Source organism: Pelophylax lessonae, assembly GCF_965119305.1.
Source record: "Pelophylax lessonae genome assembly, chromosome: 9".
Taxonomy (NCBI): Eukaryota; Metazoa; Chordata; class Amphibia; order Anura; family Ranidae; genus Pelophylax; species Pelophylax lessonae.
Window position 1 is genome coordinate 80,914,855 of NC_138776.1, and position 27,323 is coordinate 80,942,177.

General features: G+C 43.8%; 1 protein-coding gene across 1 annotated transcript in view; it reads left to right on the plus strand.

The window, feature by feature from the left end:
- Positions 1-629: 629 nt before the first annotated feature.
- Positions 630-27,323, plus strand: part of LOC309564232 (alpha-1-inhibitor 3-like) — a gene marked incomplete at its 5' end in the record, with an annotated part of 147,231 nt that continues 120,537 nt past the window's right edge. Inside the window, 6 exons of the mRNA XM_082268859.1 lie at positions 630-738; positions 11,733-11,878; positions 13,256-13,411; positions 13,547-13,615; positions 18,666-18,803; positions 26,310-26,421. Coding sequence (XP_082124985.1) covers positions 630-738; positions 11,733-11,878; positions 13,256-13,411; positions 13,547-13,615; positions 18,666-18,803; positions 26,310-26,421 — 730 coding nt within the window. The remainder of the gene's footprint in view (positions 739-11,732; positions 11,879-13,255; positions 13,412-13,546; positions 13,616-18,665; positions 18,804-26,309; positions 26,422-27,323) is intronic.

Consider the following 27,323-nt stretch of genomic DNA (forward strand, 5'->3'; position numbering starts at 1 on the left):
TTTTTTTTTTTTTTCAGAATTGTCGCTTATTTTTTTGTTTATAGCGCAAAAAATAAAAATTACAGAGGTGATGAAATACCACCAAAAGAAAGCTCTATTTGTGGGGAAAAAGGGCATCAATTTTATTTGGGTACAGTGGTGCAGGACCGCACAATTGACCATTAAAGTAACGCAGTGCCGAATCGCAAAATATGGCCTGGTCAATAAGGGGTCAAATATTCCGGTCCAGAAGTGGTTAAGGTACCTTTTCTATGGGCTCATTCCAAAGTGCAGTTATTATCACAGCTTAGGCACATAGGAAACAATTGTTTTCTATGTCCCCCATTCATGGTGCAACACAGTTAGGAGGTGTGGTGTGTTGAGCTCCACTAAAATACTAATATGTAGCATTGTACCGCAGTGCACTAGGAGGCACTCCATGTCACCACAGAGACATGAATGAAGCTGCCTTGGGGCAGCTCACTGAAACTAGAAATTGGTAACTGTCCAGATGCTAAACAGAGCATTTAACATGCCAGAAGTGTGATCGGGCCCTAGTGTAATGCAATTTCAAACTGCAACTAGAAATATAGATATGCAGTCAGCCAAAACAATCAGTTAGGCTATATATTTCATCAGCGTAAGACAAGATGAAGAAGCCGAAGTATGTCAATGCTTTATCATTGCTTTTACAGGTACGATCTGGCATTGGAAGCCATACTCATAAAGAATATCAATTAGATGTCACCAAGCAATCAGGTAAGTTTCATATTAATAATACCTTGAGAAGAAGCATTAACAGTGTTGTATAAAGTTCCTTATAAATAACTCTGCTTCCCATCAGGAATAGCATAGAATCAGTGGCGGCTGGTGTTTAAAATTTTTGGGGGGACGCAAACAGAAAAATGTAATAGGCATTGCTTTGCGGCAAAAAACGCTGTAAAAAATTGCGTGACTTTGAGGTCACAAAAGTGTGAAAGGAGCCTTCAGTAATCAAGGTATGACCAGCGTAGCGTGCCCCCCAGACCAGCACTTACCTGATGCAGCGGCGGCTTCTCGTCAGTCCCCCGGCATCTCCTCGAGTCCTCCCGCCTCCTCCTCGGCCAATGGCATGGTTTTTGCCTTTCGGCCAATCAGGAAGTGGGTGTCGGACCCGCTTCCTGATTGGCCAGGAGAAGGATCCAAGTGACAATAACGAATTTTCATTCGCTATTGTCACACAATGGGTGGGCTCGGGCGCACTGCTCTGCGTCCTGGGTCCTCCCTTTTCTAAAGCCTATTAGAGCCTCTGGCTCTAATCAGGTGACTCAAAAAAAAAAAAAAGCCCCATTGAACTCCATGTGTCCGGGGCCCCGCATGCAGATTAGGGGGCCGGACGCATGGATAGGGGGGGTGGCGCCCCTGCGCCCCCAACACACCGGCCACCACTGCATAGAATAGATTATATAGATTGTAAAGAAAAGTAGCCAAATTCAGGGATAGACAACCTAAGACACATGGTCCAGGATGGGCATGCAATGTAATTTTCAGTTGCATCTGGAAGATTGTCAAATAGCATGTGCACAGGGTTGGACTGGCATGCTCCTTGTAAACACAGCACCATTGTCACAGCTGTATTTGGTCAGTAGGCTGTCATTTACAAAGCCTAGCCTGCCCCTCTGTGTCCGTAGTCTGCCTATCTTCATGGTATTTCACAGAGGCCCACCTGATGTCACTGTTGTTGGGTTGCTGGCCCTCCTCTCAGTACAAGCTAGGGTCTTTACAAGAAGAAGCTGCCCGCTTACCCACTTCTTCCTTCTAGAGGAACCGCCAGTTGTAGCTAGTATGAATGAAAACTCCCTGTTCTAATGGTGTAGGAATTGTGGCAAATCTGAGGTCTATGGGTGCTGAATTTGGGGCTAATCTTAGATTTAAATGTTCTGGAATTGGGGTTGATCTGAGGTCTGAAGGTGCAGGAATTGGGTCTGATCTGAGGTCTATAGGTACTGTAAGTAGGACTGATATGAGGTCTGCAGGTGCAGAAACTGAGGCTAATCAGGTATTTATAAATAGAGTTTGGTGAACAATTCAGGCCCAGCAAAAGCAACGCCTGTTCCCCCATTCGTCAAACACCTGAATTTACCAGGCGCTCAGGATGTTGGCCCACTGAGCGCCCCATAATGCACTGCGCGCTGCACAGTGCATTCTAGGCCCCTTATTGGTCAGCTGCAGGGCTTTGCCCAATCAGGGTACAGAGCACTGTCAGAGTCATGATTGGACAAAGTCATGATGACTTTTCCCTAACATGGCTCAGTATTCATTGTCCCACCCCACACTTTAAAAGGTTCCTTCCCACCGGAACATTTTGCAGTGTGTTGTGGGTGATAGAGCAGGGCTCAGTTTGCTACTAGCTAGTTAGTGTCTTATTCAAGTAGTAAAACAAATCTCCTGCGCTCAATTAGAATCTGGCGGAGTAGAGAGAGGTGCACTTCAGACTCAGGTGGTAAAAAAGCTAATGGTCTTGCTGCCCCCTCAGGATCAAGGGTATCCAGAACCAACTGGGAGAAACGACAAAAAAAGAAAAGAGGGCGCACCGACCTAGTGCATCACCACTAAAACCATTTATTAAAATATTAAAAAGCATACAGAATACTCACAAGGCAGGTGTGATAATACACACATCAACATTGCATATACAATCTCCAAGGTAGCCAAGGTCCCATATGTAGCAAATAGGCATGCAGATTGTCGCATGGGGCTGCTGTGGCTGGGCTGACGCGTTTCAGGGGCGAACCCCCTTCCTCTGAGCCAGACAAATTGCTGCTGAGCCACAATCCGGATGGCCAAAGGATAAATGGGAGCTAGCCACACCTCTTCCTGCTCCGCCCCAACCCTGGGAGTGGGGCAGGGGAGGATTGGGGAGGGGGGAAAGGGGTGGGGGGAGTGGGGGAGGGAAAATGGAAAGGGTTGGATTGGAAGGGGGGAGGGGGGTGAGGAGAGGGGAAAGAGGAGGGAACATGGAAGGGGGGGTACATATCCCACCTGGACCAGAACCCCCACCCTCCGAGGCCAAACCAAACTGTGTAATCAGCAGCATAAAAAACAGCAAGTGAAACACTTGATTTAAAAACACAGAGGGGAGAAATAAAAAACCAAATGCAACAATTGATAATTAGACATTGCAAATAAAAAGTTCACATTCAATACCATAAGTGCATGTGGATTCAAAGGGATGTTCTAAAAGCTCATTTTCATACTTTCCATACAACAGCAAGTCTAATGTTGACAGTGCCCATATCCACTGACCTAAGATGCTGCAGAGATTACGCTATCCATAAAGATGGAATACTGAGAAACAATGAGTATAGTGTACAAATGTCCTATTTGAATCTATGTATGGTGGTACCTGATTCCACTTTTTAGGCGGCGAGGTGCTGTAATATGTCCGCTATACAGCACAAGAGTGCTGTGATGTTTTACCGATCATTTCCCTTGATACTACGGGCGTGTCGTTCCTTTGGAACGCACGCCGACCCGCACCCAGAAGTAAAAAACCGAAAGTGCGGGTGGATGCGTTCCACTGCGTCTTTCGTCACTTCCGCTGCTCCGCTACGGGGCCCTACATGGTCCAACAAACGTCAGGCTGCTGACACCGCAGACCAGCCGAGATCATGAACAGGACGGCACTCGCCCGAAACCGCCCACCTCCCTAAACTTGTATATCAGATACATACAGTATGTATATAATCCGTAGCACAACGGCTCAGGGATATGGGCTAAGATGAAAAAAATAATAATAAATAAAAAATAATAATAATAAAATAATAATAAAACATATATATTTTCATCTCGCAAAATTACCAGTGATAGCAATCATTAAATGGTAAAGGCAAAAAGTGGTCATAATATCATTGTTATCCGCAAGTGACCAAGGGGGGAGGGGGCGGGCTATCAACAAAGGATAGAGGTGTGGGACTTACATGACTGACCTATGTGCACATGCACACATGATCAGAACACAAAGTGGCCATGGGTGGAAAAGATGTCACTATATAGACGTATGTGATATGGGAAAATGTGTTAAAGACAAATACTGTCTCTTTTGTAAAAAGTATGCATATACTGATGGCTAAGGAAGACCTAGAAGAGCTGAGCTCATGCATCCACACTGCCCCCCTTGGTCACTTGCGAATGAAATTCCTTTTTTCATTCAATAAAGTGCATCCAATCACTCATTTCACAGTTTCTACTGAATTTGGGTAATAAGGCAGACATTCCCATGGCACCATGAGGGGGCCAGCAGCATCTGTGTCCACAGGCAAAGGTGGACGTTGACCATCCTCAGGCAGGGCACGTTTGTCTCTGTTTAGTGAGGTTACCAATGCTTTCCAGCCACAGCATGCAGAGGAGGTGGTAGACTGGCCTACTAAACCATCCTCATCCTCCTCATCCTTTATCACAGCTACTCCTGCCATAGCCCCAGCATCATGCATGGAGGAGTCAGCTGAGTTATTTGAACACAGCATTAGCAACTTGCTTCTTGAGGATGCACAGCCATTACTTGATTCTGATGTTGGTTCTGAGGTACAGGAAGGGATTCGAGTTGGGCCGAACACCCCCTAGTTTGGTTCGCACCAGAGCTCTCGACCAAGAAAAAGGTTTGGATCCGAGCCACGAACACTATAAAAGTCTATGGGACCTGAACTTCCCTGGGGGACATGTATCAATGCTAACAGTTTTTTAAAGATGCTTAACCACTTACCGCAAACTGACGTTAATTAACGTCAGCAGACTTTGCGGGGTTATACCGGCATGATGCCTCTAGCTAGAGGCACCATCCCGGTACCGTGGTTTAGAGCCGACGGTCGGCTTTCCGTCGGTAATGACCGATGCGGCTCGGGAGCCGCTCGATCGTTACCCGGGGGACGGGAGGGGACGTCCCCCCCCTCCCGCCGCCTTCCGTGGCTTTTACCGGGGCTCCCGTCCCACCGGGAGCCCCGAGCACCCAGCCGGCACGTCCGTCGGCTGGATGGAGTCCCGATTAATGCCGGAAACGGCATAGATCGGGTCCCCGATGACGTAACCTGGAGGCGGCATCCATGACGTCACTTCCGGGTTACTGTGCTGCAAAAGGCGGCAGTTTTGAAAAACGGCTGTATGCAAAAATGCAGTTTTCGGCGTTTTGCATACAGGGAAGTGTAGTGGAGGGGTCTAGGGTCTTTTAGACCCTCGATCCCTCCATAAAGTGTACCTGTCACTACATATTGGTGTCACAAGGGATGTTTACATTGCTTGTGACAGCAATAAAAGTGATCAGATTTTTTTTTTTTTTTAAAACTGTAATAAAGTTTAATAAAAATAAAAAATAAATAGGAAAAAAAAATAAAAATTTAGCCGCCCCCGTCACCGTTAGCTCACGCACGAAAAAAAACGTATGCCCAAGTCGAGCCGCGAATGAAATCGCTGTTCAAACCCCACATGTGAGGTATCGCAGCGATCGCCAGAGCGTGGGCAATAATTAAAAAAAAAAAAGAGCAACACTCTAACTCTAAACTGGTAACCATTAAATAAATTTAAAGCGTCGCAGATTGAGATCTCTATTGACCGTAGTTTGTCGCCATCCCACGGGGGGGCGCAATTTTAAACCGTAACATGTTGGGTATCTATTTACTCGGCGTGACATCATCTTTCACAATATACAAAAAAAATGGGCTAACTTTACTGTTTAGTATTTTTTAAATGCAGTGAAATGTGATTTTTAAAATTTTTTCCAAAAAAATTGCGTTTTAAAGACCGCTGCACAAATACCGCCTGACAAAAAATTTTGCAATGACCGACATTTTATTCTCCAGAGTCTTTGCTAAAAAAATATATATGTTCTAAGTGGTTTTCTAGGAAAAAATACTAGTTTTAACTAGTAAACAAAAAGTGTCCGAAATAGGGCTGGGCCTTAAGTGGTTAAAATGATACAATAAAAATGAAAAATACCTTTAAATATAGTGTCTGGGGGTCCTCTTAGTCTGCCTGTAAATTGGCGCACCTATATTGTGCTTAGAACCTACTGCTGCAAGGCTGACATTTATAAAGAAAAAAAATGAATACAATACAATACCGTTACAAGCATAACAAAAATGTTAAAAAAAAAATGCTGAGGCCCCCCCCCCATTCACACTAAAGCCCTTTGAGTCTGGTATGGATTTTAAGGGGAACCCCAAGCCAAAAAAAAAAAAAACATTGTGGGGTCCCCCCCAAATCCATACCAGGCCCTTATCCGAGCATGCAGCCTGGCAGGTCAGGAAAGGGTGAGCGAGTGAGCGCCCCCACTGAACCATACCCGGCCATGTGCCCTCAACATAGGGGGGTGCTTTGGGGTGGGGGGGGCTCTGCCCCCCACCCCAAAGCACCCTGTCCCCAGGTTAATCGGGACAAGAGCTTCTTTCCAACAACCCTGGGCTGTGGTTGTGAGGGTCTGTGTGCAGGGGGCTTATCAGAATCTGGAAGCCTTCTTTAACAAGAAGGCCCCCAGATCCCACTCCCATGTGAATGAATACCCCTATCCATTCACCAAAAAGGTGTAAAAAAGAAATAAGCACACAAAGTTTTTGACAATTCCTTTATTTAAAAAAAAAAAAAAGTACCCTGATGAAGATCCATCGTCAATCACAACGCTCGCTGCCACACCAGAAAAAAGAAAAAAAAAAATACTCCGGCCATGATGAAGGCTAACTGCTGACTGCGTGCTCCGTCATTTGACAGTTCTTATATAGGTAAAGGGCAGGGCCACCTGGCAAACCACCTGGTGGCACCTCCCCAATGTGAAGTCACTGACCAGTGTATTTTGTTTCAGTGATGTCACAAAGGGGCGGTGCCACATGTCAAATGGCGGAGCAGGCATTCAGCAGTTAGCATGTGTCTCGGACTGAGCTTTTCTTTCTTTTTTTGGGTACGGTGATGGGGATGGAGGAGGGTGTCGTTATTAATGATGAATCTACATCGGGGGACTTTTTTTTTTTAATAAAGGAAATGTGTCTGTGTTATTTTTTTTTACACTTTTTTTGGTTAATGAATGGGGGTACAATGTACCCCATACTCATCCACATAGAGGGGGGCTGGAATCTTGGGGCCCTCTTGTTAAAGTGGTCTTTCAGTTTCTGACAAGCCCCCTGCCCGCAGACCCCTACAACCACAGCCCAGGGTTTTGAGGAAGAGGCACTTGTCCCCATCAACAAGGGGACAAGGTATGGGGACAACATGTGGCCTGGTATGGTTCAAAAGGGGGGGGGGGCGCTCGCTCGACCCCCCCCCCACTCCCCCTTTTCTGACCTGCCAGGCTGCATGCTCGGATAAGGGTCTGGAATGGATTATGGGGGGGGGGGGATCCCACGCCATTTTTTTTTTACATTATTGCGGGCCTGGTAAGGACTGGGGGGGGGGGAACCCCACGCCATTTTTTTAAATACTTTTCTATTGCTGGCCATGTTTTTTTTTTCATTCAGCTGTCACTGGGAAGCCCGTTGACAGCTGATGACTCATCGGTTTTAAAGGACACCACAGCCGGCTTCCCAGCCTGCTCCTTAACAACCAGCTATTTACTGCACTCTGATTGGGAAAAGCCTTAACCAATCAGGGCTTAGAATGCACTGTGCAGTGCGCAGTGTATTGTGGGGCACTCAGCGGGTAAACATCCCACCCAGCTCCCCACAAATTCAGGTGTTTGCCAAACAGACGATGTTCAGACCAAACATTTGCTTGGCCCGCACTGCTAACCCAACACTAGAAGGGAGTAACATGAGCCTACAGAGAGGGCATAACACTGAAAACAAACAAATTGGCAGTCATGAACTCATGTTCCCCCATAAACTTGAGTGTACTATAATTTGGCTTGTTCACATAAGGCTTGCTCACTGTGGTGCAAAACTTTGTTATTTCTATTCAAAGTCTACCAGAGACACCAGAGCTTATCCAAAAAATTCTCTAATCTTATTCCAAGTGCACTAAATTGTGTCCGTATCATACAGACTGGATCCCCAAGCCATTGTTTATGAAATAAAGTAAGCTTGCAGGGCAAATCAATTTAAATGTCATTTTTTTTTCTTTTGCTGCAACATGTTCTATACATGCTACAGATGCATCACTTTACCGGCAGACTAAGGGGACCCCCCAGGCACTATATTTAAAGGAATTTTTCAATTTTATTGTTTCATTTTAAGCTATAATAAAATCACTTTTCCTTTAAAACCAAATTTTCCTTAAAAAAAAAAAAAGTTTGTTTTGATACATGTCCCCCAGGACAGTATTACAGTATATGCAGCTTGATTCATTGCAGTAATAAATACTGAGGCTTCATTTGGTATTTAAAGCCAGGGCAACACAGGTAATTACATAGTAAGTGAGGTTGAAAAAAGACACCAGTCTATACATTTGCTTAACAAAATCTGAAGCAGATGGAATCAATGGTCCCTATGGTATAATCTATACTAAAAAGCTGAACTGCCCTGCTTTCAGTTCGGTGTTGGATGCTGAAATCAAACCCCATTGTAATCAATAGAAGCCACATATGTCAAAAAATGCCCATTTTTTGGGCTAATAAGCAAAAAGGGTGTCAAAATATAGCAATCCAAAAAAATAAGTAATTATAAAAATTAAATGCAGCTGGGAGCAGCATTTTTTTAGCACTGACATTTTACATAGGAAAAAAGTTTGAACATTACCATTATTATTGGGCAAACGGTTCAGCTTGAGTATGAGTTTGGCCTGGACATTGGCTGTGCACTTTGTTCAGCGAAAAACCAAATTTGCAGGGTGTTTGGCGGATGTTCGCGCTGCACAGTGCATTCTAAGCCCTTATTGGGCAAAGCTTTGCCCAATCAGGGTGCAGTAAAAGCTGGTTGTTAAGAAGCAGGGTCGAGAAGCCGGCCACGGCATCATTAACAACCGATGAGTCATCAGCTGTCAAAAAGGTTCCCTACTGACAGGTGAAAAAAAAAAAAATTGCAGGTAAAAAAATAATAAATAGAAAATGGCTTGGGGGTCCCCCATAAAATCCATACCAAACCCTTATCCGAGCATGCAGCCTGGCAGGTCAGGAAAGGGAGGGGACGAGTGAGTGCCCCCCTCCTTTACCAAACTAGGCCCCGTACCCTCAACATAGGTGGTGCTTTGGGGCAGGGGGCTCTATCCCCACCCCAAAGCACCTTGTCCCTTTGTTGATGGGGACAAAGGTCTCTTCCCCACAACCCCGGGGCCCCCAGATCCTGCCCCCCCAATGTAAATGAGTATGGGGTACATAGCACATAGCACCCCTACCCATTCTTCAAAAAAGTGTAAAAATAAATTTAAAAAAGTACACAGGTTTTGACAATACCTTTATAAAAAAAACAATGTGCCCATCGTCAATCACATCACCGCTGCCACCGCCGGACCTGAAAAAAAAACGCTGAATGGCTGGCTTGCCGTTTGACAGTTCTTATATAGGTAACGGCCAGGGTCACCTGGTGATGTCAGCTAGTGGAACTACTCCCTTGTGATGTCAATAACTAGTACATGCTGGTTCGGTGATGTCACAAGGAGGCAGTGTCTTCCCTGCCCCGAAGAACCCCCCCCCCATGTTGAGAGCATGAGGGTGCTCACTCATCCCACCACCTTTCCTGACTTGCCAGGCTGCATGCTCGGACCCTTCAGGTCTGGTATGGACTGCATACATGTCCCTCAGGGCAGTACCCGGACCCCCATACCCTTTTATTGCCAATTGTTTGACTATAAGCCTTCAAAATAGGCTTTTGATTTCTCATGTTCGGCTCCCCTAGACTTCACTGGAGTTTGTAGTTTGGGGCAGATCTTTTCCCCTGTTCGGGAGTTCTGCTACGAACTCTAATCTCTAATTACCATAAAACTACTTTGAGAGCTATCATTGACAGCTTCTTTGCTTAAAAAAACAGCACACAGACCCCCTATGGGGTCTGCTGTGTATTTTGGGGGTCATTTGGAGGGGTCTGTGTATGTTTTTTTTTAAAGCAGCTGACAATGAATGTTATTTGACAGCAATTTAAACTATTTCTTTTTTTTCTTTGTAAATGTCCTTTTTGCTGTAGCAAATGCGAAAGCAAGAATAAAAAAAATGTGTAGGGTCCCCACAAAATGCATGCCAGACCCTTTGGATGAGAACAAGGATCTCTTTTCCATAACCCTTGCTCAGTGATTGTGGAAGTCTGTGGGCAGGGGGTTTATTAGAATCTGGGAGCCTCTTTGACATAAAAGAGTCCCCAGATATTCCCCATGTGGAAAAGTATGGAGTACCCCTACTATTTTATAAAAAAAAGTTAAAAATTGAAATAAAGACACCAAACACATGACAAGACCTTTACTAAAAAAGTAAGAACAAAAGTTCTTCATTGTAAATCCATTGGCAATCACATCTTCACGATTCCCAGCCATGGATGGACTGATGAATGGGACTTGTGACATCACTGGTTGTTAAGGACTCAGCTTCCAGCGTCCTTAATAACCATTGACAGTGGAAAGCTGTCATGTATAATAGTGGTAGTAACTACGGAAAACAGTAGTAGTAATACTCATAATACTAATACCACTAGTACTAATACCACTACTATACATGGTGTTCAGTGCCCGCCAAACAGGTAAATGTTCGGGGATTAGTCTGAACACCTAAACAGCCAAAGTTTGGTCCAAACCTGTGTTCAAACCAAACCTTAAGCTCATATCTAATTTATGCAAGTAGCATCAGAGCAAGTTTGTCAGTTATAGGAAAAAATTAAATTAAACTCAGCCTGTGAAAGAGGAAAGTAATTACTTACCTTTTTCTGAGTCCCGTATCCTAAAACTCCTCCATATTGCAGAGCTGTGGGTGCTGCAAGTATGCAACATTTCTGGATGTGTTAAACACCTGCACCCTTGCCTTTTACTGTGGTTCTTTTCAGTACTTGTGTCCCACTACAGGCTGGGCTTAGTTTAATATGTTTAACTTACTAATATGTTCACTTTAAAGGTAGAATCAATAGTATAATCAGGGCTTTTATTCTCAGAAAATAGGCGAACTCCCTTCTGAGTCCCCTCAGGTCTCCACCCCCTACCCACCTCCGAGCACCATCCCTTGGTTCCACCCCCATTCACCTCCCAGTACCGGCCCTTTTAGAGAATACAGAAACCAGTATAATTTTGTGGTGCTAATTCATTTGTATAGAATTTGGTAATGATAACAAGAAAAGCAGTATAATAGATCCTTGCAGCCTGCAACAATAGACCCCTCAGCAATCATAGATTCCATTTCACAAAAACAGTCCCCAGCAGCGAAAGATAGATCCCCCACAACAATAGACTCCACCAAAAACAATAGGCCCTGTCAGCAACAACAGATCTCCCAGCAGCCTGCATCAATAGACCCCCCAGCAGCCAGAAACAATAGACCTACCCCTCATCAGTAGATCCCTCTCAGCAACAATTCACCCCCAGCAACAATAGATCCCCCACCAGCGACAGTAGACCCCCCATGCAAAAATAGATTCCCTCGAACACCAAAAGATCCTCCAGCAGCCAGTATCAATAGACCCTCGAGCATACTCCAGCACCCCTTTACATACATTCAGTTCTGGAGGTGCCAGAACTGTATGTTTCCCTGCATTCCTGCTGAAAAAAGCCTTGGTTATAGTCATTATCTACGCTGACGCTTTCTTTACAGAAGACTATTATTATTTGTTTTATTGGTTATTTGTATGCAACCAGTTTTCAGTCTTATATACAATTTATTTTTTATCTAGTGCTCCATGGGTCTTTCACAATAAAGATTCATATAGATGCCGATGTGTCCCCAGACTTTTCTGTTCTTGTTTACACTATATTACCAAAAGGGGAAACTCTTTCTGCCCTCAGCACATTCCATGTCTCGCCATGTTTTAAGAATAAGGTGAGTATTATATTCCAGTTTATTTATAAAGCACCAAATACAACACTATATACAATATTAGGAAACCCATAGAACACAACATTAGCATACCTTACAACAAATGTAGTATTTATTATCCCTAATTGCTTAAAAAAAAAAAGTATTTTATTATCTGTTTTTAAATAAAATCTGATTTCTGAGAGTTAGGAAATCCCACACAAATTTGAACAATCAGCATTTGAATCCAAATGGGAATAAACTCCACACTGCATGTAGGGTTGCCACCTCTTCGGGATTCACCTGGACAGTCCGGGTTTTGAATCAGGTGTCCGAATTTCAATCCACCTGAAACCTGGACACATTATGTACCGGGACTGTGGCTCCCCAGATGTATTTTCTGTGAGGGATGTTTGTTGGGTGCCTCTGCTTGAAAAACCAGTCCTTCAATTTTGTCTTGGTGGGGGAAGGAAAACCAGACGGGTGGGTGGAATTCTGGTGATGTGCAAGTGTACCACACTAACACTGAGGGCAGCTCTTGGCAATGGAAGAAGCAATTCCAACTGGTAGACAAGGAAGAAGGAGAAAAGGCCCCTCTGAGTGTAGCAGATAACACTTTATTACACGAACAATGAGCAGACTTACACTGGGGATGACATGGGTACTCACGACTCGGGGTCTCTTTCTGATCCTGCGGCTTGTCCCACCTCCTGACTGTCCAGCAGAAGGGAGATGACGCCAATGGGGGAGCCCAATCAGAAGCGGGAGTAGAAAATCGGACGTCTGTTGACGGAGGACAAAAATTTTATAGCCTGCACATCAGGATTTTGTCAGCCGAAAAGTCGGAGTTGGCTGTCGAAAGCACCACACTAACAATCTGAAAATCGGCAGATCGGTCGTCGGACTAAATTTCCCTTCTGAATTTCTTATCGTGTGTACGGGCCTTTAGACCTCATCAAATGCAGGTTTTATTCTGTTGTGGTACTGCTAATATACACCTTGATGGTTGGCTCACACCACAGAAATGCAGTCCGGATGCATTCCAGGTGTGTTTCTGCATGCACGTTTTTAATGCATTTTTTGCTGAATTCCACTGCATTTTTATGCAATTTTCCCCCCTTTTTTTTCCATCAAACTTTCCTTGAGGGAGGTTTCTGTAATGCATGTTTTTATGTGTTCCGGGATGTTTTGCCGTGTTCGAGTACAGTTCTGTGCATAAAAACACTGGAGCGCACTGGAACTGACCACACCAGTGTAAACTAGACCATTTGAACCCAAATAATCTACTGTTCATGCGTTTGTGATGCAGAAAAAAGCACACTGGATTGCATCTGGTGTAAACCGGCCCTAAAGGGAGCAAGTTCAAAAATGTAAGCTTCACTTTTGTAACTTTTCATTCAGGTACAGCTCAAGTTCTCTAAAGAAGAGATCCATCCTGGAGGAAAGGTGAATCTGGAGGTCTTAGCAGATTCCGGGTCATTGTGCAGCGTGCGCTCTGTTGATAAAGGATACTATCTTCAATATCCCTATCTGGATTACTCATTCGCTTATGAAGTTGTAAGTTACGATTTTGGTTTTAAATGGTTGTTGAAAATCCTTATATATACCCAGTGAAGTGACTAGAATCAGGTGATACATGGACACAGATATTAAATAAATCCTTCTTTATAAGTTATATCTGTTTATCTGTAGCTTTCACTTCTCTATAGTCTTCCAAAACACAGATTTTACACAGCATCTCTCAGCTCTGAAAAGCATAGGGTGAGATCTGAAGTCTCACACTGCAGAGCTCAGTAAGGAGAGCTGTGAGCCCTGAATAGAGGGAAGGGACACCCCCTCCTCACAGTACACAGGAACATGCACTGCTATGACCGTCAATCACAGGCGGTGTGCTGGAGCTCTCTTCCCAATCACCAATGATTTATTGGAGTCAGGAAAAGCTGTCAGATGTGACTTGTACAGATAACAGAGGAATGAGGCAGCAGAAAGAAAGCAGTATTAAACCCAAATACAAAAATGTTATATGTTGCAGTGGTGGCTGCATTTGTTTTCTTTTTGGGCTTTTTTCCTTTATTTTCACCTAGTGATCTGGTCATTAAGCTGTCCAGCAAAGGTGAGGGTTGAGAGAAACCATTTAACACTTACAGGGTGATTACAATGGTCAAATCCCAAAAGGAAACAAAGAAATGGATTAAAACATATTAGCTGAAGTTCAACTTTATTAATCAAGTCTCCTTGATCTACTGGTGCCTCTTAACACTACCCTCTTCCCAGATTGACAATGCTGCTGTCCAAAGATGCTTCCATTGACCCTCCATGCAGGGTGGAAACACCCTAAGACAGGCCGGATCCAGGGCTAATGCAAGGATTTTTTACACCCTAGGTGAAACCTCATTTTGCTGCCCCCCCTTGGCTCTGCCCCTAACTCCAACCCCTTCCCTTGTATACCCCACCTTTTTAATGACTGGTACCATTAGCTGCGTGGGACAGATGCCACAAGGGATTAAAATTTATGTTTTTACCCTTTATTGCCAGCAGAGAAGGCACTGTGGTATGCATTCCTTTATTATAGGTATCAGGAATGCACATGTTTATATTTCTGACCCTATAGTGTTACTTAATGAAATTGGCGCTCTCTGTGAGTGCCAATACCAATATAATTCATTATTGAAATAATGATTTTAAACAAATAATAGAGAGAGAGGGGATTGGGGATGAGGGTGAGAGATAGAGGGGATTGAGAGTGAGAGAGAGAGGGGGGATTGAGAGTGAGAGAGAGAGAGGAAATTGGGGATGAGAGAGAGGGGGGATTGGGGATGAGAGAGAGAGAGAGAGAGCGCAGGGTTGAAAGGTGCACTACATGAAGAGTGATGGGTGGGCTATGTACTGAGTGCAGGGTTTAAGAGTGTGCTTCATACAGAATGTAGGGTTGAGGGGTGGGCTACGTACCGAGTGCAGGGTTGAAGAGTGCGCTATGTACAGAGTGCAGGGTTGAGGGGTGCACTACATACAGAGTGCAGGGTTAAGGGGTACACTACATAAAGAGTTCAGGTTTGAGGGGTGGGCTACGTGGAGTGCTGAGTTGAGGGGTGTGCTACACACAGAGTGCAGGGTTGAAGGTTGCACTACTCAAAGAGTGCAGGGTTGAGGGGTGGGCTATGTACTGAATGCAGGGTTGAAGATTGCGCTACATACATAATGAAGGGTTGAGGGGTGTGCTATGTATAGTGTGCAGGGTTAAGGGGTATGGTACATAAAGAGTGCAAGTTTGAGGGGTGGGCAATGTAGAGTGCTGGGTTGAGGGATGTGCTACATACAGAGTGCAGGGTTAAGGGGTGCTCTACTCAAAGAGTGCAGGGTTGAAGGGTTGGCTATGTACTGAAGGCAGGGTTGAAGAGTGTGCAACATACAGAATGTAGAGTTGTGGGGTGCGCTATGTATAGAGTGCAGGATTTAAGAGTGCGCTATATATATATATATATATATATAGAGTGCAGGGATGAGGAGTGCAGGGATGTCCTGTGTACACAGTGCATGTTGAAGAGTGCACTACCTACAGAGTGTAGGGGTGAGGGGTGTGCTACTTGCAGAGTGCAGGGTTGAAGAGTGCGCTATGTACAGAGTGCAGGGTTGAGGGATGCACTACATACAGAGTGCAGGGTTGAAGAGTGCGCTATGTACTGAGTGCAGAGTTGAGAGGTGCACTACTTACTGAGTGCAGGGTTCAGGGGTGCACTGTTTACAGAGTGAAGGGTTGAAGAGTGGGCTACCTTCTGAGTGCAAGGCTGACAAGTGCGCTACGTACTGAGTGCAGGGTTGAGGCGTGAGCTACGTACTGAGTGCAGTGTTCAGGGGTGTGCTACATACTGAGTGCAGGGTTGAGGGGTGCGCTGTGTACAGAGTGCAGGGTTAAATTGTATGTTTTATTATGGTGATAATATCTCACTTTAGTAGTGCCGCTTCATTTCATATATTTTTTTATCTTTAATTTTTGTTCTTTATCACAAGCGTAATATTTATTTGTTTTATAATTTTATGTGTTGTATACCTGTTAGCCAGGGTATGCCCCAAGGCTGTATTTTGTACTATATTTTTTAAACCTTTCAATAAAGAGAAGTTTAAAAAAAAAAGAAAGTGTCTATAGATAGATGCACACATCCCGGCTAAGGATCAATTCTGTATGAATGCCCCTATAGCAAGCAGCTTGGAAAACAGGAGGAGCAAGGAGCACTGGCGGGGGACCCCAGAAAAGGAGGATTAAGGCTGATCTGTGCAAAACCATTACACAGAGCAGGTAAGTATAATGTGTATTATTATTTTTTTTTAAATGTTCCTTTCCAATCCCTTTAACCTCTTTCCGCTGACAGTACGCATATATGCGGCCTCACTGAACTGGGCTTTTTTTTGTGGAGCTGCATATATGTGTATCTGTCTTTTCACAACGCGCTGCCAGCACAGAGACTGGGCTCTCACTGGGAGCCCCAAGTCCCGTACTAGCGATTGGGACCTGGAACTACCGATTTTGGGTCACCTGACCATTGTGATAGTCTCTGATTGGCTACCACAGTGATTGGTCACCGTGCACCGTGCCCCTTTGTTTTTCTCTCTATCTGAATGGAGGGAGAGATACAATGTATCTCTCTCTCCTTGCAGGAAGAAAGAAATAAACAGATGTGTGCAAGAAAAAAAAAGTATCGCTAGATCAAGGTTTTTAAGCCAGGGTTAGTGTTTGAGCCAAAGGTCAAGATCAGGGTCAAAGCTTGGGGCCAAGAATCATAGTCAGAGTGTTTTGGGCAAGATTTATTTTATTAAAAAAACATTTTTTCGATTAGTATCAGTGTCAGATAGTGTCAGTGCGTTTTCGGTGGAATAAAAAAAAAGCAAAATGCGCACTATTGTTTCTGGGCTGTACTACCGGTACAAACAACAACTAACATACACATATGGGGTATCGCTGCAATCGTTGGGAACAGGAGAATTTTCTTTGGGTTGGTCTTTGGTGGTAGGTTTTGGTAGTATGAAGAAATATACAGATTCTTTGATAATAAAAAACAAATCAGGAGATATCCATTACCATTTACCACCAAGTGAAGGCCCAATTTGTCCTGAAAAAAACACAGTATAATCCACCTGGATGCACCAGGTGTTTTGCGATGATATGTACGGTTTTGCTAACACATGTCAAAGTTGCAAAACTGTGTTCAGGCATTAACATTTGTTTTACCCTTATTACAGTGTGAACTGTCAATTCAGACAGCAATCGTATCTGTGTGAATACCCATGCGATCCAACTCCGGTGTGGACCAAAGAAAGGGTTCTGCATGACTTTGGTCCAAATTCGATGCAAATGCAGGCATACAATCTGTATGTCTAAATTTGCATTGCACAGACATCGCATTTAATTTGCACATCAATGCAAAGTTTTTCATTGCACCAATGTGAATCAAGCCTAAAACAGATGGTGAGGAGTAGAGATGGGCTTGGGCGTGTTCGAGTTCCCACCAGGAAGCCGCCACTGCACTCGCAGTGAGACATTTCTGGATCTGTGAATAAAAGCAAATTTATGCAGCGCTAGCAACAAATTAGTGATAAAAATATGTAAATTATACCCATCAATATTAAATATATAATGATAATTCAATCACATTTGAAGTGCATACATTTCTGTGATAATTAAATATAGTGCATGATTAAGCTAAACAAATTAATATATATAATTTGCAAAAGAAAATAAAAAAGTTAAAGTGCATAAATGGTGAAATATAGTCCTTATTGATCCAAAGGTGCCAAAGTGCCAAATGTATAAAGGTGCTTGTATGGTGAAGGTGCCCTCTTGGTTCCCCACTCACCGGATTAAAATTGTAAGAAAGCCCTTGGTTTTATTGCACATTTGCCCAGGATCTGATATGGGATTCCTCCGATGTGACCTCCGTGTTGAAATCGTCTCAGATATCACCGTTAAAAGAAGAGAGGGCCATACATCGTGAAGTACATAAGGTAAGTTTTATTTCCCCAAAGCAATAATTGGATACTTACAGGATAAAAAAGTTAATTGGGCATGTAGCAAACAAAAACGAGTGGCGCCGCTGTATGTGACGGCGAAACGCGTTGACGCACTTCCGGTTGCGGACGTAACGTCATTTCCGGTCGGGAACTTCCTGTATGTGGAACGCACGCTAAATAGCGACGCCACTCAAGGGCTTTCTTACAATTTTAATCCGGTGAGTGGGGAACCAAGAGGGCACCTTCACCATACAAGCACCTTTATTCACTTGGCACTGTGGCACCTTTGGATCAATAAGGACTATATTTCACCATTTATGCACTTTAACTTTTTTATTTTCTTTTGCAAATTATATATATTAATTTGTTTAGCTTAATCATGCACTATATTTAATTATCACAGAAATTTATGCACTTCAAATGTGATTGAATTATCATTATATATTTAATATTGATGGGTATAATTTACATATTTTTATCACTAATTTGTTGCTAGCGCTGCATAAATTTGCTTTTATTCATTTATTCTAAGTTTTTCTTAGTGTTTGCAGCAGCTGCACACCTTCACAGTTTTCTCACTGAATAATCATCACAATTGTGCAGCGTGGGTTTAAATTTGTATTTTCATTTCTGGATCTGTGCAGCTACGGATCGTGAAATAGAATGCATGAAGGTAAAAAACCTTGTGCCTTTACAATCACATTAAAAATGTACAGAAGGCTTGTGCCCTATTTTTTATTAATATCAATTTACTTTTCCCCTGGGCGTGGATATGAATGAATATGTAACTTGTATTTTGTTGTTTCAGATAAACAGAGTATCAAGGGCAATACCCAGATCCAGGGGGTATGACTATCTTATATGGGATTCTGCGCGTCCTGAGTGCCCAGAAAATCAGATGGAACTTGTGGATAGAAATACACTGGATTCTGCATCTATGTTTGAGGTATGGCTTTGGATACACACACTGCGATTCTCTTTCCTAAACTGTACCAACAGCTCGGAATAATAATTATATGCATTTACAGAATACAATGTAAATTTTTTTAAACACACTATTTTATTTAAAGCCTGTATACAACCAAAAACAAAAAATGTTTTAATATTTTGCAGCCTACCATGCCTTGGATGTGGTGGCTGCAGTAGTTTTCTTTTTCAGGCTACAAACCTTTTCAGAAAGTACAGTAAAAACTTGTTGATCCTGCCAGAAATGCCATGTCAGTTTTTGTTTCCTTGTTTTTTTGTTGAGCTTAAAAAATAGTAAAAACACCCTTCTCTAATCACACCAACTACCATGTAAACCATGTAATGGGGATAAACAAAGGCAGATGTATTTATTTGAAGTCCAGCCTGTGTGATAACTATGACTGTCTCCATAGATACAGTGGAGAATGAGTGTAGACATTAAGGGACAAGAAGTGTGTTATTCTGACAATCATCACGTGAAAATAATTTTTAAAAAGGCCTGAAAAAAAAAGAAAACAAATGTGCCCACCATGTTAAAAGTGATCTGAAAGTCATGTTTTTTTTTTTTGTTTAACCACTTGCCGACCGCCCTATAGCAGTTTCCCTGCCACAGGGCAGGCACGCTGTGCAGGATTTCGTATATATATATATATATATATATATATATATATATATATATATATATATATATATATGTGATCCTGCACTTCCGGGTAGCGGGCATGAGTGTGAGAGTGTGCTTATGTAAACAAGTACAAAAGGCATGGATCCTCTATTCCTGTAAAGCAGGAACACCAATCCCTGTCTATCACTAGTAAAAGCACCTCCCCTCCTGAGGAAGAAAAGCAGCGTTATAGGTTGATACCGCAGACCTTTGCCAACTGGTTGTAGGGGTTCAGTAGCTTGGCGAGTGTGATAGGGGAGAAATCGCCGGAGCAGTGCTCGGTGCTCTTTTGCTACCTTGATTCAATTGGGGAGACACACCGGGTTTATGGTGGCCTCGTGTGGTTGCGTTATGATGAACAATTTTGTCAGCGCAAGGCGGTGCGGCCGGCTTTGTGATGGGATCACACGGACATCAGCTTGCGGATCAGCTTGTGCTGATGTCCTAAGCGAAGGGCGTGACGCCCTTTCAGGGTGGGGTCGGGGGAGGGTCTTCCTCGACTCCTCCGGCCGCCAAATGGAAGGGGTGTTGCTGACAGTACAATAAAGGCACAAGCAAGTTTGGGAGTTCCTGTCGCTTTCGCCATGAATGTTCCGGTTGCGGAGGGAGCCATCCGTCCTCCACGTGTTTCAAGCAAGATTTCCGACGCTGGAAAAAGGGATGACGCCAGTGAAGGTGCAAAAGCTGGCGCGGTTCCTAAGTAGGTATCCTAATAGACAAGCGGCCCGGTTGTTGCTCGCCGGTTTTACTGCCGGGTTCCAAATTCCTTGTTCGTTGCATGTGGTCCCCCCAATTTGTGATAATTTGCGGTCTGCTAAGAGGCATCCTGAGGTCGTGTCTGTGGTTGTTGTGGTTCTGGGGTTTTTGGTTGAAACGCTTTCCCGAATTGGGGAAGTTGGTCCTGGGGCACGCTCTGTTTGGCCTGGGGGGGGGGCGCGTGTGGCCTGGAATGGTTGGCTGGTGAGTTCTTGCCAAAGCAGTGGGCAGAGGACTTAGGGTCTTGGAAGGCTGTAACGGTGTTTTAAAAGGTGTAAATGAAAGGGTGGGGCCCATCTCAGGTATGGGTGTACCTACCTTGGTAACGCTTTAAGGCGGTAATGGCGTCAATGGAGTCATCGAGGGTATCTTAATAGTAATAGTCCTTGAGCTGATGCAGTTGCGGCTAAGGGGCCTCCGAGTCTGTTTTGATGGGAGATACAGTCAGTTGGTTAATAACTTAATAACTTGCCTTCTAAGACTCTAGGCGTTGACGAGGTTAGTTTACAAGGTTAGTCACTGTACTGAGTTTGGGTCATTACTGTTCAGTTAAATTAAACAATTTATTATGTAACAAAATTTGTATTTGGTTCAATAAATGACTGCTATGGCCTCTCTAACCCAGGAAGTTGTGGTGTAGTTTGTCTTACTGGGTAAATGGGGGATGGGTTGTTGGGTACGGTAGCCGTAATATCGTCTATACCTCAGTCAAGTAAACCAGCTGGAGTATTCCACTTCTAGGGCTCTGTGAAAAGCAATCCTTCCTGGTAAGGTGTCAGCTTCAATCAAATATTGCTCAAAAATCCCAGATTCATTGAATCATCCTGCCATAGGTATTCTCCAGCATTGGGGTTTAGAAAGGAGGAGACTTAATAGTGCAGTGTGTATACAAAAGAAAAGAGCAAGAAAACTAGCATACACCACAAGGGGAAGCCTATCTGTCTCACCCATCCGGCGCTAAGGAGCTAAAGTGGTAGGATCCCAGCTAAGAAACCGCATAAAAATCACCTGATTGATATAAAATCAATAACCACAAATAATTGATATGAATCCATACATCATCAGCTGCTGTTATAAATCAATAAAATAGTAAAAAGGTGTGTACATCCAATTTTAAATAAAGATTACATGTATACACTAACAGCGCTACAGCATAATTGCAACATTATTGAGCATGCTTCTCAATGAATAATATCAGTGTGAGTGAAGGTCCAGCCCAATTGGCGCAATTTTCCCCTGATTGAGGTACGTGGGCACTTCTTGGGGGACATGCCGGTGAGGTGGTGGTGCATGACAACATCTATGGACTTAATGGATATATCACTTTGAGACTATTGCTACTGATGTTGTGGATATAGTACTTTGGGACCACTGCCACTGATGCTGTAGTGGGCTGGACCTTCACTCACACTGATATTATTCATTGAGAAGCATGCTCAATAATGTTGCAATTATGCAGTAGCGCTGTTAGTGTATACATGTAATCTTTATTTAAAATTGGATGTACACACCTTTTTAGTAGTGCAGTGTGTATAATTACCATTTATTAAAAGGTGATTATTGCACTTATTTGAACAAAAACATTAAAAGGCAAAAACGTACAGCCACAAACCTCGTCTGCAGGCTGGTGCGTGGTGGCGTCACAGACTTCGACCCCATCCAATGCGTTTCCCCATAAGAGGCATCGACTGGGAACGGAGCACCAGTATCAGTGCAACCCTAATGTGAATGGAGTTGAAGGTCTCTGTACAGTAAAACTACCCAGTGGTCCAATTCTCCATGGTTGTTATCTAACTTGTTATGGCAGAATGACTGAGCTTCCAATACTGATTCCCTTTGCAGATACTGCAAATTCTCTGGTTTTCATGCTAATAACTTTACTGATCCTGATCACTACCTCAGAATAGTACAGTGTTATTATGGTAACAGTATGTAAAAAACAAAATCGCAAAAAAAAAAAAGAAAATGTAGAAAAAAAGAGAGAATTTTAAAAATTAAAAAAAACATGGTGTCACCAGTCAGTGTCCCTAATCACTGCCACACCAGTTATATGATGACACTGTACCGGTGACGACATGTAAAAAAAAAAAAGTAAAACGTGGAAATAACTTTTTTTTTAATTTCTTCATTTTCCAAAATATTAGAAGAAAAAAAAAATGCTGTGCCTCTTTCTAAATACCGTTGACTGTCTGCTTTCCATAAATGGGTAATTTGTTTGACATCTCTACTGTCCTGGCATCTTCAGACCTCAAGCAATGAGACAGGCCATCAGTACATCAGGAAGGATTGATCAATTTTCAGATATTTATAACAGTTTGTGGACCCCATTGCTTTCCTACAGACTAAATATTATACACTAACATGGGCTGTTTTCACCAAGGAAATGTAGCAGTGAACATTTTGCCCTAAATTTATAAAAAAAAAAAAAAAAAAAGATCATTTATTTGCAAAATTTTATTACAGAAACAAATAATTTTTTTTGTCAAAATCCTTTTTTCATGCTTCCGGCGGAGTGAATGGACGTGTGAGAGTCCCGCTCCGCTGGCCATCGGGAACACCGCCGCTACATCAGCCCCAGCAGAGCCGCTGAAACCTAGCTGACACACCACCATCCTCCACCCGATCACGGACTGACGATGGCCCGCCGCAAAAAGAACCCCGGTCAACTCAACAAGCTGTCTGGGTTCTTCCTTCCGCAAGGCCCCGGACCACGGCAAGATGGCGTCGGCGGACCGCGCCATCACAGCTCTGCATCAGCCGCACAGAATCCGGCTCCATCCGCAGCACACCACGGCAGGATGATTGCGAACCCGGACAGTGGGACATCCTCGGGATCCGCCTCGCCCCCATCGCCACCGCTTTCTCCAACCTCCAGAAGCCCGGTGAAAAACAGGCCCAGAACGACATCTCCTCCCAGGCATTCATCAACCGCAAGTATGACTGCTCAACTGTCCCCGCACACTGGGGCCACTGTATCCCACCCTCTCTCTGACCCCTTTGGCTCCTTTCCATCCGGTGACCACCCTGTATCAGTGTCACTTATCAAGGACATGCTGTTCACATTGAAAACATCCATGCATGCGGATATGATGGCATGCATGCAGCAATACAAGACAGAAGTCAAGTCCTTAGGCCACAGGGTGGATAATGTTGAGCAAGCAGTGACTGCCCAGGCTTCCTCCCACAACACTATGGTAGATGCTGTCAATGCCCAAGGGGAGGAAATTCAATGGCTGAGGGACAAAGTGGCTGATCTGGAGGACCGCTCCAGGCGAAACAACATTAAGATTAGGGGCATCCCAGAGACGGTTCCTCCGGATCAGCTACTACCTCATGTCACCAACCTCTTCCGCCTGCTGTTACCCACAGCAACGGCGTCAGACCTCCTAATTGATCGGATACATAGACTCCCTAAGCCTTCCTTCATAGCGGGTGAACTGCCAAGAGATACGTTGCTGAGAGTCCATTTTTTTCATATCAAAGACCAAATCATGCGCGCTTCTCGCAATATCCCCTCACTACCTGCGGAGTATGGCGGCCTCCAGCTACTGCCGGACCTGTCTCGGCACACCCTGCAGAGCCACAAAGGCCCTGCGAAATCATAGTGTACCCCACAAATGGCGATACCCTGCTACCCTTATCGTCACTCACGGTGGCTCCACGGTCACTATCCGCACTTTGGAGGAAGGACTATCTGCTCTACGCTCCTGGAACATTATCCCCCCCTCTGAACCGGGTCCCTCCAGACCACCACAACTAGAATACCAGGAAGAACCGTGGCAGGTGGTCTCTCGCAAGCGTTCCGCGAAGTCCAAATGACACCTACAATGGGGCACCCCTATTACTCTACTCCACGATTTTCTGGTGTTCCCGGCCTAAGGAAGTTATCCTTATATGGCCCTCGTTCGCTCTCCTGACAGTTTTCACTGTCCCCGGACTGCTGAGACAGTCCCCTTCTTAAAGTTTTACCCCTTTTTTTCCTCCCTTATCTTCCCCGGTCATCCTCCAACTGACTTTCCGTCATCCCAGTGGTCACGACTGGACGCCTTTTCTTATGCTCAATTGCTCATCGTTGTGAGAACTGTTTTTCCTAACCAAACATGACTATTAAGTGCCTGACGATAAATGCCAACGGTCTAAACCACCCGGCTAAAATCCTTTTTTCATTTATTTTTCAAAAAAATATAAAATCTAGTGGCAATTAAATACCACCAAAAAGCTCTATTTGAGTGAAAAAAATGATAAAATTGTCATATGGGAACAGTGTTGCATGACTGTGCAATTGTCATTCAAAGTGCGACAGCGCTGAAAGTTGAAAATTGGCCTGGGCAGGAAGGGGGTGAAAGTGCCCGGTATTGAAGTTGTTAAAGCTCTATCAATTGAAGCTGGTTCTCACACTAAGTAAACTTTGTTGGGCCAGATTCATTAGTAATTTTCACTGCAGTGGATATTCAGCCTCTGAGAAGATAATCCCTAAGAGCGTAAATAAACAGCTAGGGGGATTGAAATAAATGTGGGGTGGTTTTGTACCTCCCCTATTTATTATAAATTTGTATTCTCTTGTCTATTCCTATAATAGTCTATCAAAACTCTAATAAGATTAATGGAGGGTACAATGACAATGCTAGCTGTAAAAATAAAAACACTGCTTAAATAAGCAAGGATCTAATTTATTATAAAGAAAGAAAAAAATGCTAACATAAAACTCCAAAAGGATACTACAGAGCATATAAGACAAAGCAATCACAGATAATACTATACATAATCGTCCTCGGGGTTCGATATCTTTTAGCTGGTCTCAAGTGCATAAATAGGACAAAAAGGGCAGCACAAGAGCCATGGGAGCAAACAGCCAAGAGACAGAATTCCACTGTCTGGTTGTCCAATGACAATTCATAAGATGCCACCTTTCCTAACCAACAGGAAGTATCTCATCTTACCAGAAAGCATGTTATATTCTCCCACTAGGGGCGCCATCCATCCACGTATCACTGTTTTTGATCTGGGTCATCTTCCAGTAATAGCAGGCCTTTGATGTTGGTATAATCTCCCCAGGAGGTCTCATCTGAGGCTCCTCTACCTCATACCTCACAACAGGAGGCCTATGCGAGAACATCCTGTGAGGATATGAATTCCCATTTAAGACTCCTTGTCAGGAATATCCTGCTGGGTAACTTTGCGCTGCTGGCATTCCAGGCCAGGTGAAATCAGGTTTCAACCATCCAGAAACATCTGATATTAGAACACGTAAAACTACATACTGCCTCCAACAGGCAGGGCCGGTGCAAGGATCTTTGCCGCCCCAGGCAAAATAAAAATTGCCGCCCCCATCCCAAGTTGCTGTAGGGGTTTTAACCAGTGGCGGCTGGTGCTCCATTGGTCAGGGGGGGGGGGGGAAGACGGACCTGGCCACAGGCATAGTGCTCTGTGCCCCAAGCCCACCCTTTTTTGAAGCCTATTAGAGCCTCTGGCTCTAATCACGTGCTTCAAAAAAAACAAACAACCGTCATTGGAATCCATGTGCAACCGGCGCCTTGCATGTTGATTAGGGGGCTGGACGCATGGATAGGGGGGAGCAGCACCCCTGTGCCCCTAATGGATGGGCTGGCTGCCACTAGTTAAAATCCCTTCAGTGACTTACGTTAAGTCACTTACCTCGGGTCTGGCTCCACTGGCGCCCCCTGCTAAGTTGCGCCCTAGGCGGCTGCCTAGGTCACCTTACTGGTAGGGCCGGCCCTGCCAACAGGCATATTAGAAGGTTATTTCTATTTTACAATGGTTGCTTATTTTGAAAAGTGTCAGCAAGTACCATAACCCTTGTCTAGTACCCTTATGAAAAAAAAAGCTTGCTAAAGTGTGTGCATAGGTGTGCATAGGTGAATGCATTTTTTATCTTTTGCTAATAAACCTTAAAGTTCTTCTTATAAGAGAATATCAAATAGCCCACTAGAACATAATGACTGATTATTTAGTTTTCAGAGTTATATGTGAGAGTTGAGATGTATAATAACTGACTTTTTTCCTTTTCCTTTTTTTTTTCCATAATAACTGACTTTTACTACACAGACAAGCAATGTAAAGATAATAACCAACACTCTCATCAAGAAACCAGTGAAATGTATTGACACAGGAGTCAGCTCTCGTTCCTCAACCATAAAGAAAAAAAGTGGTCACAAAGGTAATTCCATGTATGTTTATGCTATGTTATAGTAGAATAGTAGAATTAAAGGCAACACTTTTATTTTCTTTTGTATAGAATGAGGGAGGGTTATAAGTCTTTTTTTTTTGGCCAACTAAGCCCTAATAGGGATATTTTCCTTACTTCCTGTACAATTGACAAAACAGGAAGTGGGAGGAAATTCCTCCAAACTGAGAGAATCCCTGGTTGTCAGCATAGTTACATAGTTACATAGTAGGTGAGGTTGAATAAAGACAACAGTCCATCCAGTTCAACCTGTGTAGGTGTGCGTGACTGTAATCATCTCACATAGCCCTTAATGTCCTGATCCTTGAGATGTAAGTCTAAGAGTCTTTGGAAAGCCACCATACTACCCGCAGAAACCACCTCTTGTGGTAGAGAATTCCACAATCTTGTAGCCCTAACAGTAAAGAACCCTCCTCGTTGCCTGAGGTTAAAACGCTTCTCCTCTAATCGCATTGTATGTCCTCGAGTTCCCATGCAATTCCTTCGAATGAACAGTTTTTTTTCTAAGCTGAGATCCCCATTAAGATATTTATAAATTGCTATCATGTCCCCCCTCAGACGTCTCTTCGCCAGGGGAGAATAAATCGAGCGATTGCAGCCGCTCTTCATAGTTAAGGTCCTCCAACCCCCTAATCAGTTTAGTTGCCCTTCTCTGGATTCTCTCCAGCTCCCACACATCTCTCCTGAGGACTGGCGACCAGAACTGGACAGAATACTCCAGATGCGGTCGGACCAGAGTTTTATAAAGTGGAAGGATTATAGTCTTATCTCTGGAATACATCCCTTTCTTTATGCATGCTAATATTCTGCTGGCTTTGGCAGCTGCCGCTTGACATTGCATGCTGTTGCCTAATCTATCATCAACCAAGACTCCC